This window comes from Papilio xuthus, unplaced genomic scaffold (assembly GCF_000836235.2).
Source record: "Papilio xuthus unplaced genomic scaffold, Pxut_1.1 DF828177.1, whole genome shotgun sequence".
Lineage (NCBI taxonomy): Eukaryota > Metazoa > Arthropoda > Insecta > Lepidoptera > Papilionidae > Papilio > Papilio xuthus.
Window position 1 is genome coordinate 4,175,838 of NW_013530472.1, and position 17,472 is coordinate 4,193,309.

Genomic DNA, 17,472 nt, shown 5'->3' on the forward strand with positions numbered 1-17,472 from the left:
ACCTACCCATGGGAGAAAAACAATGAAGTTGTTATAAATATATAATACTTTTTTATTTTTTTGTGATGCCTAAAATCTAAAATAAATATAAATTACTTCATAAATTAAAAAAAACGAACAGTTGTGAAAGTGAATGGCAAGTATTATGACGCGTGAAAAAGTTTGAAGTCAACGAAATAATCAATCCGTTGCTCAACTTCTCTATTTCGAGTCACGGTAACGTAAGTTGTGTCGACGCTGGAAATTATTTCGACACGTTATTTTCCTGGAATCTCTTGAAAAACCGCACGTTGACCGACACGTTGAAAAACATTTCACAAAATGTGATCGTACTTAAGGTTCCGTACCTCATAGGAAAAAAACGGAACTTTTATAGGATAACCTTGTCGTCCGTCCGTCTGTCTGTCAAGACCCTTTTTCTCAAAAACGCGTGAAGGTATCAAGCTGGAATTTATACCAAATGTTCAGGTCTGCGGTCACTAGGTGCTGTGAAAAAATAAAACTTCTAAGCCAACCAAACCAAATCAAAAGATATTATACAACCGTTTATGTCGAAAATTTACGAAAATTTACGTAAATTTTCGACATTCGCAAGGGAATCAAAACCTACAAGAAAAAGGGGGCGCGAGTCTGACTCGCACTTGACCAGATTTTTATAACATCTGTGCATCCTCCACGTTCCCAGTGGTGTTAAAATCTGATTAAAACATAACAATATTAAACATAATATTTAATGTTTTTTTTAAGCTTACGAGATCCGAGAATAGGCAAAGACATGGCTAAATTAATTCCAGCTTGATACCTTCACGCGTTTTTGAGAAAAAGGGTCTTGACAGACGGACGGACAACAAAGTAAACCTATAAGGTTTCTGTTTTTTTCTTTCGAGGTACGGAACGCTAAAATTATGATACACTGTGCATGTCTTCATTCAATAATGTAGATCTAAAGTATTTTATTTTGTGATCACATCCAGTTGCCTTATGGTTCAAACGATTTAAACAAGGAACACTTAAAAAAGCAAAACTTTACAGTACTCCTTGCTATTCGCTTAAATTCTCCGATATAAAATAATCGATTCAATAATGAAATGTTTGATTTTCATTACAGCATGCTTTATGTTTTCTTACGTATCGCAACCGTACATTTACTGGCGTTTTCACTGTTTGATTATCATTAATATTTATTATTTCTTCCCCAACTCTGTAGAATATTAAACAGACGTTGATAGGTGATGTTTATGGCGTACGTTCACTTTCTTCATTGCAACATTTCATAGTCTTGCATTAGTCTATGTCTATGATTCTCTCTCTTGTCCGATTCTCTTGATTTCTTGATACAACGTCTACAATTAAAAGTGTTTAGTTTAAAAATGGAGGAACATTTTAATGCAATGACACTTTTTGATTGCAATCATGTTGATGAGCTGGAAGCAATCTATCAATTCGATCCGGCGTGGAGACAAAATGCTCTTAGCTGTAGAGTTATTTTGATACTCCAGCAAATGTATAATTTTAAGTAAGTATAGTTCTACTAATTATTGTTGTTCATATTGAATTGTAAGTAAGCAATAAAGAATAATCGAACAATTTAGATATGTTTGTAATAAACTCCTTAAGTTTTTTAATAAAATTAATTTCAATAATGTTTTAATCAATTTTTAATTTCTTGTTCAATTTTTTTTTCTTTCTTCACTAAATGTAAAATCGATTTAATCATAAGGAGAGAGCAATGGCTTCTGAAATAGGCTTTGACCTGCTTCAGGAACCAAAGTTCCTACATAATTGTGTAAATTAGTGTTGCAATAAAGCATTTATTTATTTATATGTAAGGGGATTTTTTATTCTTCTTCCGTCTTCACTGTTGCGTTTTTCCATTTCAGTATAACATACATAACTCCAGGATGCAGTACTACAAGAAATAAAAGTGAAGAATTATCTGTTTATCCTTTTGGTAATAAGACAGTCGATATTTACCTTAAACTGATGGCTATTACCAATGAAATGGTGAATAATGTAAATCCTGTAGAAGCGATATTTGTTTGGAGGTATTTGATGTAGGACTATGCACGAGTATTTATTATTTTTATTTGTCTTTAATTATGGTCATAGACTACTTATAGTCTTCAATATTATGGATATAATCTGTACAATAATTGATGTAATCTTTCAGAAAGATAATGACAGTGTTTTATTTCTTTATTAAATTAAAAAATGACAGTGTTTTGTTTACGGCTTAGTTAGGAATTAGTAGAAATATTGAGCAAAATTTACTTCTATCTATGCGTCGATTCCTTATTCCTGAAGGTTGCAACCTCTCTTCTTGGCCATCTCTTGTAGACTATTATGTGCGCCTCCATTGTGTGCGCTCATCCGTAATGAGGTTGGTTATGAAATGAGGTTGAGTGTGGTGGATATTTAGCTCAATATTTTTGGCCGACTTCAAAAAGTTTAAGTTTTTTTTATGTGTGTTACCGCGTAACTCCGTCCCTGGCGCTCCGATTTTCTGTGATAGCGTATACTTTCTCTTTAATTAAGTATTATCCGTTATCTTCCAGGTTTGGGTTCATCCTTCGTCGCGAAACCAATGCTATTATGCGTCCATACTACAGTCTACCATTTTCAAAATCCGTATGGCTTTGTATTCTGGGTATTATTATGTTGGTAACATTTATTTTCTATGTAGTAAGGAGATGGGAGAAGTCTATCGTTGGTAGCTTGGAGTGCAATTTGATTTACGAATTTTATATAGCGTTTGGAGTTTTCTGTCAACATTGTAAGTATTATATTAATTTCTTATAAATATATGAAATTCGATATAAGAAAAAAAAAACGATTATTCTTAAATCTTTACGAGTATACTCAGTACGATGATATACGTTGCTTCATATTTTTAGTATATTGTATAAAATTATATAGTCTCATATATTTACTACCTGATTGTCATAAAAATCTCTATTACAATATCTTATATCTTTAAATGAGCAATTCTTGTATACAGGGTGTCCCAAAAGGTTACGTACATAGGAAGGGGTATGATAGGGATGGTCACAAAGGTCACCAGAAAAATTAAATAAAAATTCCCCTCTGGGTATTAAAAAAATAAATGGCATTTTTTAAAAACTTAAAAATTTTACACCTTCTGGGGCAATTTTAATTTTCTTTAAAATCTTTGTTAGTTGTATTGTTTTTTTATTTCATATTGATAAAGGGTTATTGACGATAACATAATAGCTTTTTTTTTAAAATGTAGCAATATTTGTAGGTCATTGGTTACAAAATTGCCCCAGAACGTGTAAAATTTTAAAGTTTTTAAAAAATGCCATTTATTTTTTTAATACTCAGAGGGGAATTTTTATTTAATTTTTCTGGTGACCTTTGTGATCACCCCTATCATCCCCCTTCCTATGTACGTAACCTTTTGGGACACCCTGTATATAATTGAAATCTCGGAATCGGCTCCAACGATTTTCATAAAATTTAGTATATAGAGGGTTTCGGGGGCGATAAATCGATCTAGCTAGGAATCATTTTTAGAAAATGTCATTCTATTCGTGTTTTATCGATAATCAACTTATACATAAACTTAACTTTTTCTATAGGTAAGATCGAAAAATATTATTCATAATTCATCATTTTATTAGTAATTCGTACTTAAATAAATCCAAAAAACACAATTGAAAAAATACGGTCATCCAGGTACTTGTAATTATTGTATCTCTATGCATTGATAAAAATATTTTTAGACATGTTTTTGGGTCAGAAGTCCTTCGACCCTAATTCAATATACTGTAATCGTTAAATGGAAGCAGGCTAATAATAACTTTATCGAGGTAGATAAGTAAAGTACATTTTGCGTCAAACCTCACGTAATGAGCTTTTAAGATTTACGAGAATGATGCTGTCTTACTAAATAAAGTTAAAAATTAAGACAGCAGGATTTTTCATAATATTTCAATAAGGAAAAAATGGCATTGTTGTTACCTAATCGATACCCTTAAAATATTAAAATATGTTCGTCTCATTTTTTTCAATGATAATGAAAGAGTTGACGAAATGTTTTCACATAAGTTTTCTACAATGTAAACTCTCTGTATTAAGACAAAAAACATTTCAGCTTTACCATCGCCGTCAATTTTCTGGTCTCAAAGAATGGCATACTTCTTCTTCGTCATCTTTGCTTACGTTACAAATTCATTCTACACGTCCAATCTCCTTTCGTTCATCGTCACCGAGAAGGAAGGTGAAATGGACATAGAAGCCTTGGCTCATAGTGACTACAAATTGAGAATCTTGGAAAACATGAAATTGGCTACAGAAAGAAGAGTAAGTCTAAACAATAATTACTACCGAATTCTTTATAAAAATCAAATTGACCCATAAAAGTAGATACGATAGACAACATAAAAAACGTCCCGGAAGCCTAATTTAGTTATCTTTCCCTTCCCACTTTTTCTTATAAGTAAAGGATGGGAAATGGAAGTGAGCTTTCCGGATGAGAGGATGCATGAAAAGGGAAAATATTTTCTTTCTGTGCATCCTCTCCTCCGTCGATTAAAGGTAGGCAACGCAAATGCTATTGCATATGTCTATGGGCAACGGTGACTTCGCTATTTCAGCGATTTCAGGTGGCCGCTCGCTCGTTTGCCACCTTATGATATAAAAGAAAAACTGACAGTAAAGTTATTCTCCATTTTTTAAATTATTTTTACAGGTAAACTCCATTAATATACAAATGAATGAAATGGCTAAGAAATTAACTCGTGCTCAATCGATCAATCTATCAGCAGGTTTAGAGGCAGTACGGAAAGAGAAGACTGCTTTATTGTGCGATTACCCAACTGTTTATTCTGCAATTGCCAGGAGTTAGTATGTCTTCTTTTTCTTGTTCTCTGTCTCCTTTAATAAAATTTAGCTTATCTTTTTCTTCCATACATTTAATTATTCAATTATTAAAAAGAATTAAAAAAAATAATTAGTACCCTATGTGTTCTTCCAGACTATGTTCATTATTACATGACATTCATTTCAAAGACATTTCATCATACAACATAGTCTGGAAGAACACATAGATGGATCCTGCATGGATGCAGCCATTCTGGGGATATCATCAAACAAACATTCATTCATCCATCCATCCATACATACATCTAAATATTCGCATTTATAATATTAGTAAGATTTTCTCATACAATTTCTTATATATTTTAGCATTTAACGACGAAGATATTTGTGAATTAGAAGAAGTAGATATATTTTCTAATGTAAAAATGTATCTTAGTGTTGGAAAACAATTCAAATATACAGAACAACTAAAGATGGGGTGAGTGTGTTGTTTAAAAATTTCACTAGATGTCGTTGACTGTTCTAATATCATTGCTTCCTTGAGCGTATTTGTTGACTTTGGTTCTTGACTATTTGCCGTGAAATAGCTATATCTATTATATATGTATATACTATCTGAAATAGCGAAGTGGCCGTTGCCCATAGACATACGCAATTGCATATGCGTTGCCTACCTTTGATCGACGGACGAAAGGATGTACAGAGAGAAAATATTTTCCCTTTCCATGCATCCTCTCATCCGGAAAGTCCACTACCACTTCCGATCCTTTCCTTTTAAGAAAAAGGGTGGGAAGGGAAAGAGGACTAAATTAGGCCTCCGGGACTCACACTCATCAGACGAAACGCGGAATTGCTTCCACTTGACGCCTGTGTGGTCGTGGTATTTCACCGGGCGAGCCGGGCCAATTCGTGCGAAGATGTTAAACCGGGCTCTACTACTGTTATACCGTTTCTTCTATTTCATCTTTCTGTCTCTTTTTCAGAATACTTCGTATGAAAGAAGCTGGTGTTATCAAGAGGTTTACATCTGTGGATCCTTTGTCTCCTCTCACTTGTGTCAGAAATAGGTTCTTCGTCAGTTCTTATTCCGAACATATCGTTACTCCATTACTTATCATATTTCTATTTTATTTTATTTCTTTAATATTAATGATAGCTGAAATAATACATTACAATACTCACAAAACTTGGCCTTATATTAATTAGTGTTTTTTTTTATAGATTGAAATATTTTCCTTCTTTCAATATCTTTAGAAGTATCATAAAGAGAAAATGTCTTCATGTTTGTTTGTTTTGACTTAAACTAAAAAAAAAAAAGTTTCTAAATTTTTTTTTAATAGCAGATTTTTTGTAAATTTACTAATATTTCTTTTACCATTCCAACTAAGCTCTAGGCTTTTGCTAGGATACGGTTTACGAAAATAGTCGAATGGCGGGATTTGAACTCCCGATCTGGTGATCGGAAATCCATACCCTTAACCATTAGGCTATTAACGCTTAATTGAATAATAAATTTAGTCAGTAATAAAAATATCTTGCATCAGAGGTATCAAAACATCTGTCTGCTTGTCTGTCTGTTTATTGTGATAGTATTTGACTTTGATGTATATTGTAAAATAAGATACGTTTGAGTTTATTAGGTTTGTTTTATTTATATAAACTTTATCTAGTACCCGAAGAACCGATGCCAAATGGTGATATAGAATTAGTCGTAAGGAAATAAGATCCAGGACTGCCTTTCGTTGAATTAATTCCCATGTAGGCTAAATCATTTTTTGAACAATGTCCTTCTCGAAACATTGTCCAATTACTACACCTATGAGCTGAAATCAAATATATTTATTAAGTTCTTAGTATTAATGACAAATATTACTATTACTAAAGCGTATTACTGTAAACTCTGATATGTGATAAATTTTATTGCAAAATAATTTAGTTCGGAAGAAGGAATTAATAAGTAATTTTACAATATGAAGTTAACAGTCACACGGACCGACGCTAGTCCATTGAAACCGGCTTCTGTACGCTAGCCCATTGAAACTTTCGATAACTACTTGATGCAATCACAAATTGAGAAGTATGAAACAAATATTATAATTAATTTGTTTAATATTGCCGTACCCAAAAAATGTTGAGGGAATCTAAGAGATTCCGCAAATAATTCCCAAGCTCTGCTGTGATCACAGGTTGATAGAAAACAGCCCGGCTGTGATGATCCACCGTTAGGATAGAAATCTTTGTGACCTGCAATTTACGATATAATTAGTGACATTTTTATTAAGACAACTAGCTGTCGACCGAGATTCTGTCCGCGTAATTGGTAGGCTATGTGTTTTTCTAGACTATGTTCCACATCTGAGCCAAATTTCAGCGAAATCCTTATAGCCGTTCTGGAGATACCTTCAAACAAACATACATCCATCTATCCATCAATCCAAACATTCGCATTTATAACATTAGTAAGATTTGATAGTAACCAAACCGCCCTGTAAAAAAACAAAATTTTCATCAAACTTGTATGCTTAAAAAACATAAAACGATATGACCAAGCATCAAACAAGGAACCAAACTAACACATAATTTGAAAAACATATATTTGACAAATACTACACTTGGTTGCTTTAGATTTGATGAATTTTAAGTTAAACTTTTCTGTTGCCGTGTCCAAACACTTCGGGAACAAGATAATATCGGATAATGAATGAGAAATAACATCAAAAGTTTGTGATAACTTGTCATGTTGTGTTGACTTCGTCGTAACAACACTCGTAACTTGGAAATTAATAATAGACTTTTACTTTTGTGTTTTTATTTATATCAATGTTTTTCTGGTTTACGATTTCTTATTATTATATTATATTAAAAAGAACCCATTGACTGTTATACGTAAAATTATGTATATTATTATTTTAAAATGTGACGTACATTTTAAAATAATAATATATTTACCTAGGGTTTCTAAAACCAAAATCTCTGAATATATCGTAATCCCTGTAATTATCTTTAGCAATCCCGCCATGTACCAATGTGTGTACATGTATCCGACGTTCTAACGATGAAGGAAAACATCGTGATGCAACCTGCACATATCCGAGAAGAAATTCAAAGATATGTGTGAAGTCAACCAACCCGCACTTGGCCAGCGTAGTTGACTATGGCCAAGTCACCCCTAACTTAGGGTAGGCTCCGAGCCTCTAGGTGGGAACGTATATTGAGCTGATGATGATGATTTGGCAAAACAGACATATGTTTTAAACGGGTATTTTGGTATCAAAAACATACCCTTAGAAGATAAGTCATAAGTTCAGCTTCCTCATAGTAAGATGTTAAACTTTAAGACATTTTTCGCGTTTAAATAAGAGTCATCTTTCCTATACTTTCCTTACCTACATGTATTTACCTACAGGCTCTTTAAGTCCTAATATACCACCGTTGGTATGTATCACATCAACGTATACCGCGTCATCCTTGTCCAGACGGTAATCCCGATTGATGTTAATAAAACATGGTCCTGCAGGATCCAAAGCTATGATACGGCCAATAGCTTTACCAGTCAACTGTTGTATTCTTTTGCCAGCAATTCCAGCTATATGCGCTCCAAGGCTATGTCCAATTATTATTATGTTGTTTGCGTCTTGACCCTCTGAAAAATAAAGAATGTATACAAAGTGCAAAGTAATGATTACCACCGTCTAAAATTTAAACTATAAAATAGGTGTTGAGTTTATAATATCAAAGGTCATTTCAGATCTTCAGAAAGTTTAGATTTCTACATTTAAGATTTGAACAATAACGCACTATAATTATATACACATGTACCAATGTGTGTCTGTCGCCCGCGACTTCGTTGGCGTGGAATTAAAAAAAACTTAATATGTAGCCTATGTGTTCTTCCAGACTATGTTCTACATTCATGCCATATTTCATCGTGATCCATTGAGCCTTTCTGAAGATAACTACAAACAAACAGCCATCCATCCATCTGAATATTCGCATTTATATTGTAAGTAAGATGATGTTACAATTATTTATGTGTATTATAAAACTTACTTTTTATTATTTGACTTAATACCGATCCCAATTTTTCACCAATAAATCTTACATATGTCGTCGACCGGAAATACTCGTATGATATAATATTTCGTCCATCTAATACCAATACGTCCATATCTTTTTTCTTTAAAAGCTCTGACGTCAGAGCTTTTGCCATTATCCCTTCGGAACTCTCCATAAAGCCGTGAGTTAATACAACTGTCATTTTTGTATTATCTAACAATTTATCCAATAATTCTGAAGCGGTTACATTCAGTTTTACATTACCACTGCTTGTGACAAAATCGATGTTAAGATTGTCATAAAAAGGTAATTTTTTTTCCATCATTTGATCGTATGTCAAACCGAAAAATCTTTTTATTGTTTCACCTGAAAAAAAAAACATTATTTAATAAAAACACATACACTGTGAAATCCTACTTTTATATTGTATTTTTGTCAAATTTAATCCAGGTTATATGTAGTATATTTTTTTACTGCTGAAATAAAGTCAAAATTGTTGGCAAGAAAATCCGACACTGTGCCGGTTTATCGGGGCAACACTAGCCTTATTAAAATGTCAACTTTTATGTCCCCTCACTAATCCATCTGACACTTGACTTGGTAACGAAAACGTGCCATTCGCAATAAAGAATTCTAAAAATGATTAAAGTACGTACATCTGTATGAACCGGCAGCAATTAAAGGATGTATGGCTGCAGGAACGGCGGATTCGAACATGGAACTGATACTAAATTTAGCTGATCCTTGACGACGTAAGTTTGCTCCGTAAACACTGATACATAACACAATCCTTAGGATATAAACTAAGCTTAAATTTTTATCTGAAACAAATTATAAATTAAAACAATAATAATTAACAGTGGTAGAGTCCGCTTTAACATCTTCGCACGAATTGTCCTAGCTTGCCCGGTGAAATACCACAACACTACAGAAGACAGACGTCAAGTGGAAGCAATTCTGCGTACAGCCTGATGAGTGTGCACCCCGGAGGCCTAATTTAGTCCTATTTCCCTTCCTACCCCTTTTCTTATAAGGAAAGGATGGGAAATGGAAATGAACTTTCTGGATGAGAGGATGCATAAAAAGGGAAAATATTTTCTTTCTGTGCATCCTCTCCTCCGTCGATTAAAAGTAGGCAACGCACATGCAATTGCGTATATCTATGGGCAACGGTCACTACGCTATTTCAAGATTTCAGGTGGCTCGCTCGTTTGCCACCTTATAATATATAAAAAAAATTAGAGGGTAAAAAAATTGTATTTTCCAATAATACTAACAACCAATCATTATACCACACACATAAAGGTCCCTTTACAAAATGCTAACGGTGAAACTAGCATTTCGTGTTACGAAAGTGCGACCACGAAATTATAGACTTGGGTTCAAATAATTTTATCAAATAATATTGGTGTCTATAATTTTATTAATTTCCAACTGTTGCCTGCGTCACCGTCTCCGCGAAATTAAAAAAAATAAATAGTCTATGTGTTCTTCCAGACTATGTTATATTTGTGCCAAATGCCATGAAGATCTGTTGAGCCGTCCTCGAGATATATGCATTTCTTTTTAAAATATGATTTTTTTTCTTAATTCGTTACAATTAAGTAATCACTTAACATTAAATTAAAATAATATTTAGTTAAGTCAAAAATATTTGATTCGTACGTATCAAATCTATTTGTTCCGCCACACCATTTCCGTGCGATTGTTCATATATCACAATAGTTTTATTGTTGATGATAATATCATAAAAACTAATAATTTTATGACATATTTTCTGTAACAGTAAAACTGCTTCTGCACATGATACCTTTCGATGACGTCATAAATAATGCCAGTGACATATCCAATCTCATTTTACTAATAATATAAATGCAAATGTTTAGATGGATGTTTGTTTGAAGGTATCTCCAGAACGGCTAAAAGGATCTCGATGAAATTTACCATACATATAGAACATAGTAGAGTCGTGTGCCACAGCTTTTAGATATAAAAAGACAGTGTAATATTACATTTTTCCTTGCCGAAATCCGCGACTCCGTCCGCGCGGTTTTAAAAAAATGAAGACAAATAATTGAGATAAAAACTACCCCTACCTCTAAAGTTGGACCAAGTCACACATGCTAACAAAATTTGATAAGAATTGGTTCAGTAGTTTCGGAATTTATGGCAAACATACATCATGACAAGAATTTTATATATAGAGACGCGAAAATGCGGGCATAGCAAAATGAAAGCCCATGGCCAGAGGTAGAGACGAGGTGAAACAAGTTGGACTAGCCAAGGTCCGCAAAAGGCTGTAGCTAGAAGAAGAAGAATAAATATATTGATATTTTGACAGTGACAACTTACATAATACAAACAGAATCATCGTTTAGGGGGAATTGGCCATAGTCAACCACGCTGGCCAAATGCGGGCTGGTTGACTTCACACATATTATTGAATTTATTCTCAGATATATGTAGGTTGTATCACGATGTTTTTCTTCACCGTATGAACGTTGGATAAATATACATATGTAAATAGAAAAACATATTGGTACATGGCGGGATTCGAACTCAGGACCTGTGCCACCGACGCTCGAATACATAAATAAACATTGTTAAATAACTACAATAAGTTTATATAATACTCGTATGAAAATTGTTTTGATATATTTTAACATTGTTTACAGTTTTAATGAGTCAACTCCTAACTTGTTTGCTTATTTACTTTACATTGAAGCTATGTTAATATTACCTAATTAAAACTCACCTGAAGATGAATGTTTATCTCAACTTTACTTTATACTGTTCCACCACAAGCATACAAAAGTAAATAAAACTGTATTATTGTTTTCAAATTAGTAAATATATAAAGTTTTAGGTAAACGTTAGTTTTATATTTAAGAAACAAATGTACAGTCAGCTACATAAATATGTATACATGTACTGTTAGGAAGAAAATCCGAAAATGAGCCAGTGTATTGACCCAACCCTACCTTACTAAAATGTCGACGTTTGTGTCCCCTCACTAATCATTCTGACACTGGACTTTGTAACGAAAGCACGTCATTCGCGCTAAAGGATTTTAAATAATAACTAGCGGACCCGACAGACGGTGTCTGACAATTTGACACTGCGATGGTAGCGCCGTCTGTCGGATCCAATGTAAAACATTCCAAAATCAACAACTACTAATATATTAAAAATTAATTAAAAAAACATTGTCCAGCGGACAAAATTGTGAATCTAAACCATTCCCAGATCCCCTTGAACACACACAAAAAATTTCATCAAAATCGGTCCAGTCGTTTGAGAGAAGTTCAGTGACATACACACTCACAGAAGAATTATATATGTAAAGATGTCTAAAAATATAAAGCATCAAGAACTTGTATACAATTTCGGTTATTCGTATAAGGGATTTTTTAATATCAATATAACATAAAAGAATTAGGACTATATAATTGTTAATTTATATATTTTAAGGGCAATCTATGTGAACTTTTTGTTATTATTATAATAGAATAAAGATAAGAATCAAGTAGGCTTGAACGTATCAATTATAAACATATTTAGTAATTTATCTGTTTATATATTTAAGAAAATGGTCGTAAAATATTTGGTTCCTAAAAATTTTCTATGTTATTTTCCTTTAAAAACCGGTTCACTGTTTGTAGGCGTATTCATGTGTGTAAGTGACAAGTTTTAATATACCATGCATATTTACGTTCCCTAACTTGGTTACTGGTAGGGCGCAATTGTGAGGTATGATTTTTTAAATATAAGGCATAGCTCGATTAATTCTTGTAATAAATCCGTTTTTGAGTATGTATTAGAAAGAGAGCAGCATCCCTGATGCGTCGGGTGCGGGACAGCACCAACAGCTACCTGCAACTCATTGTTGATAGAGTGGGATTGGACTGTCCAGTGCTGGCCATGTGGACCCGTCTACATGTGCCCTAAAGAATTTTGTTTTATTTTTGTGCTAGTGTTTTAATTTGGATTTTTGTTCTGTATGGACCATGTGTCTGAATTAAAGATTTATTATTATTATTATTATTAAGATGTATTCGATATTTTATTATCAAATTCGAATTAGTTGTTGTAGTAGAGAGTTGTTTTTTTACAAATCTCCCGACCGACACCGTCTAAATCCTCAGTCCGTCGAATTAAAAAAAAACTTAATAAGTAGCCAATCTGTTCTTCCAGACTATGTTCTACATTTATGCCAAATTTCAGCGACATCCATGCAGATGTTCTGGAGATACCTTTTAATAAACATCCATCTAAACTTTCGCATTTATAATACTGTTTCGTGATTTCAGTGTGTCGCTCTGACAAGTTGCATAGTTTTGCTTGTACAAGTATTTCAGATGGATGACAAATTATGTCAGAAATTTGTATGGAGGACTGCCTTCAGTTTCCATGTTATCGCTATTATTTATGACGTCGTTATAATTGTTATAAATCTTATGTTAATATGGGCAGTGTTAAAGGTAAGGTCCTTTTCTAAGTTCATTGTAAAGTATAACGAAATTATGGGAAGTGGATTTAGACTCCGCGGGGAAGAGTAGTATTGGAAGGGGAATACCTCTTTTATTTTCGATCCTATGCCCATTTAAAGTAGGCATCGTTAAACTTGTTGCAGATGTTGATAGGCAGCGATCGCTTCGCTATTTTAGCGAAATGACCGCTTGTTCGTTTGCCACTTTATAAAGTTAAAAAAAAAACTTAAAAAATCTCATAAAAATTTTCCTTCATACAATTAGGTTGACATATTGAAATCTTGCAAAATGTCTGTTGCATTGCGTATTTATATTTGAAACGTAAAATTAAAGCGTTTTTTTTTTGAACAATAAATACGTCATTTAATATGTACGAGCATTTCTTTTCTTTGAAAACGATAAAAATGAGTATACTGTCTTACTAAGATCAATCTGATGTTCACTTAAAGTGTTCTTTAGAGTAAAAATTCAACCCTAAGGGATTAATATCTTAAGCAATTCTAAGTACGGCAGTTTGTATTCAAATGTCAAGTTAAGTGCATGTTAAATGCTTAGCTGCAAATGTTGTGGACTTCAAGTTTAACTTAGATATTTGTTCTTTTTAGGGTAAACGAATACTATTATTATGTTGGGTTGTAATAACAGATGTATGGTTAGCACAAATGTTTCTCCTGCTTATTGTAATACTGTGCGTATATAGCTTGGAAGTAAGCCTCGCCGCCTGGATACTATCTATAATATTTGGATTATTAGCCATCGGTAAATATTAAAAATTTATATATTAGTTTTGAAACTATTTACTTCGGCTTACGAGGTTTTATAAAACTTGGCTTAATTTTAACAGACGGTATCCTGTCTTTGCTAACCCTACTTGAAATAAATTAAAATATTTATGTTTTGTAATAATATAATTAACTTCTTATTTTATAATATGTTATACTAGTTTTGGCGCTGAGATTAAAAATTAATATTAACTTCAAAATAAATCATTTAACTTTACAGACTGATAATTATATTTGACCCAGTGGGCATAAGTCAAACTAAATTATGTCAGCTCACTAGCGCCCTCCTGTTAATAACTTTTCGAACTGGAGCTGTTATGTTTTTTTCTTTTATATCTTTTTCTATGACCATGTAGGTTTTACATATTTTCTGACAGCTCTATCAGCTACAGTAGCGCCGCTCTCATCGGGCTAATAGTTTTGTTTGACTTTTTTATTTCCAGGAATTCTAATCTATTTATCGATGGTTGTGTTTGGGTATTGGATCGAAACAAAAGTTTTAAAAGAACAAAAATCACCAGTGACAATTAATAACGCTTAATTATAATGTGGTGTTTATACGAATTAAAGAAATTTTCATTTATTCAAAGTTTTATTGCCGAAAAACTCGAAACCTTTGCGCTTTATCAATCTGTTTTATTAAAAACATTTATAAAATGTCATTTTGCGCACATAACCTCAATTCACTTATGTCATTGTTAATGTATTAAAATATAAAACAATTTAAGTTATAAGTGCTTTTATCGAACATGAATTGGGAAACTCTTGCGCCTAAAAAGTTCTTTTGTTACTACCCACTTAATACGGGAACTTTATTCATAGCGGTTGTCATGGCTGTAAGTTAAAATACTTATTTATATTAATATTTAGTTAGACTTTCAACTTATTGTGATCCAAACATTAACTTAGACGAGGCTGTTTAATAAGAAATATTACATACTTTGCTTAATTTCTAAAAGAAATATAGTAATCAATAGCCATCAGCTATACGTCACCATTGAGGGGCTCGGAGTCTACCCTAAGACAAGGCCATTGTCAACCATGCTGGCCCAGTGCGGTTTGATTCCACACAGATATGTGTAAATTACATCACGATGTTTTCCTTACCTTCCATTTAAATTGAAAAACACATTGGTACATAGCGGTATTTGAACCCAGGACTTAACCCATGAGCTGCCGACGCTCTATTTCGATTTATACATTTGTTAATGGTTATGAATTTGCCGCATATTATTACTGTTAATTACAATTTCAGTGTTTAGCTTTGTTAACCGGCACATCTATAATAATTCAAGTAATAACAGTGCAAGGAGTAGAATGTGATAAGTTTGTCTTAAGAACGGCGTACGGATTTGGTATTTCAGCAATGACGTACAATCTTCTTATGATTTTGGTTAATATTTGGCTTATTTGGGCAGTGAAGAAGGTACTTGTTTTAATTCTTATCACTATTTAATATAATGTTACAATGAACTATATAGTCGATTACATGTAAATATATTTTTAATTTTGTGGGATTCTTTTTGCGACTTCTGTTGACTTATACAAGACCCTTACGACACTTCGTTCTTTCAAATCAGTGTACCAAACCCATGAGTGGTGCCGGAGGCCTTATTCTAGTTTGCTTTCCCTTCCCACGCTTTTCTTAAAAAAGAACGGGATGAGGAAGTGGAATTGACAGGGGAGGGGATGCATAGGAAGGGGGAACTATTCTATTCCTGTGCGTCCCATGCAATGCATCTACAATTGCGAATGTCTATGGGCAACGGTCTTTTTACAAACTTTTGCGAGTTCAGGTGGCCGTTTGCTCATTTCCAACCCTATGATATACAAAAATCATATTTTTAATTATAATTTTAATGTCGATAGAAAAGGTCAACGGTTGTCATAGTATGGGTGGTTGTAAGCAGCGTGTGGCTTGTCAAACTGTTTGTGTTCGTCGTCTCCTTGATGATAGTACACGATATGGAAGTGGGCAAGACTGGAGGCACGCTCTGTCTGCTCATTGAATTCATAGGATTTGGTTAGTATACTTCATTTATTAAAGACAGAGCGTCGGTGGCTCAGTGGTCAAGCCCTTGACTTGCAATTTGCAGGTCCTGGGTTCGAATCCCGCCATGTACCAATGTGTTTTTTCGATTTCCGATTTACATATGTACATTTATCCGACGTTCTTACGGTGAAGGAAAACATCGTGATGCAACCTGCTCATATCTGAGAAGAAATTCAAAGATATGTGTGAAGTCAACCAACCCGCACTTGGCCAGCGTGGTTGACTATGGCCTAATCACCCTCAACTTAGGGTAGGCTCCGTGCCCCTCGGTGGGGACGTATAGTGAGCTGATGATGATGATTAAAGACATCCTGAGCTCATTTGATCCTTTTGGACTATGCTAGCTACGCATCTCTAGCTGCACACTTCTATTTTATGACCAAGGTTACTAATTATGTTGAAAATTCCGTCAGATCTGAGCTAGAAAGGTCTAATCCCAATAGAATCTTCGTAAGATAAACTTTTTTTTTGCTAAAATAAACATTTTTTTTAACTTAGGAAATAAGTAGCACTTGTCTTCATTTTGTCTTCTAATCGAATAGCAACAATTAAATATTTGCCTTCTGCATTATTTGTTCCGTTGCTGTTCTTTTATCATAGACAATTAAAATAAATTGTTGATATTTCTTACAGCTGTACTGATATATTTTATCTTCGTTGTATTTGGATATTGGTTAGAGATGAAGAAACAGAAAAGAGTACTTATTATTCCACCCCCTAAAGATAGTGCTAAGGAAAATGCAATCACTAAAGATGGAACTAAGGATATTGCAACAGATAAAGATTAAGCACTGAACTGTTTATAATATTTGTAAATTTAATAAATACGATATTACTCTTAACTTAACTTTTAAAATCCTTTTACTTAAGATGTATTTCTCCAGTCTGGGGTTCGTGAACATTTCTTCCTTGACTTACTTGTTGTCTACGATGTTTTGCTGTGATTTGTGGTGTTAAAATTTATCTATGTATATAAAAATCAATTGCTGTTCGTTAGTCTCACTAAAACTCGATAACGGCTAAACGGATTTATCTTATCTTGGTCTTGAAATGTTCGTGGAGGTCTAGGGAGGGTTTAAAAGGGGAGGAAAATTCGAATAATTACCGGGAAAACCTTAAAAACAGCCCTTTTCTTTTTTTCCATGTAAATGGTTGAATGGATCTCGCTGAAACTTGGCATAGATGTAGAACATAGTCTGGGAGAATACATAGGCATATTTTTTTAATTACGCGCGGATGGTGTCGTTGG

The 17,472-nt window shown here is 33.4% G+C and overlaps 3 protein-coding genes across 3 annotated transcripts; 2 read left to right on the forward strand and 1 right to left on the reverse strand.

Moving 5' to 3' along the window:
* The first annotated feature begins 1,370 nt into the window (after window positions 1–1,370).
* On the forward strand, window positions 1,371–5,324 carry LOC106113595 (uncharacterized). Its single transcript, XM_013306428.1, has 6 exons — window positions 1,371–1,516; window positions 1,881–2,045; window positions 2,556–2,773; window positions 4,115–4,323; window positions 4,712–4,862; window positions 5,209–5,324. Exons 1-6 carry the CDS (start codon window positions 1,371–1,373, stop codon window positions 5,322–5,324), a joined length of 1,005 nt encoding a protein of 334 aa, XP_013161882.1.
* Window positions 5,325–6,504: 1,180 nt separating this feature from the next.
* Window positions 6,505–9,186, reverse strand: LOC106113596 (pancreatic lipase-related protein 3). The gene is made up of 4 exons (XM_013306429.1): window positions 8,893–9,186; window positions 8,243–8,485; window positions 6,964–7,086; window positions 6,505–6,665 (listed from the first exon to the last, which is right to left on the reverse strand). Exons 1-4 carry the CDS (start codon window positions 9,098–9,100, stop codon window positions 6,505–6,507), a joined length of 735 nt encoding a protein of 244 aa, XP_013161883.1. The 5' UTR covers window positions 9,101–9,186.
* Window positions 9,187–12,469: 3,283 nt separating this feature from the next.
* Window positions 12,470–17,011, forward strand: LOC106113597 (uncharacterized). Its single transcript, XM_013306430.1, has 7 exons — window positions 12,470–12,574; window positions 13,209–13,379; window positions 13,994–14,147; window positions 14,614–15,006; window positions 15,426–15,596; window positions 16,040–16,193; window positions 16,857–17,011. Exons 4-7 carry the CDS (start codon window positions 14,920–14,922, stop codon window positions 17,009–17,011), a joined length of 567 nt encoding a protein of 188 aa, XP_013161884.1. The 5' UTR covers window positions 12,470–12,574; window positions 13,209–13,379; window positions 13,994–14,147; window positions 14,614–14,919.
* The last annotated feature ends 461 nt before the right edge of the window (window positions 17,012–17,472 follow it).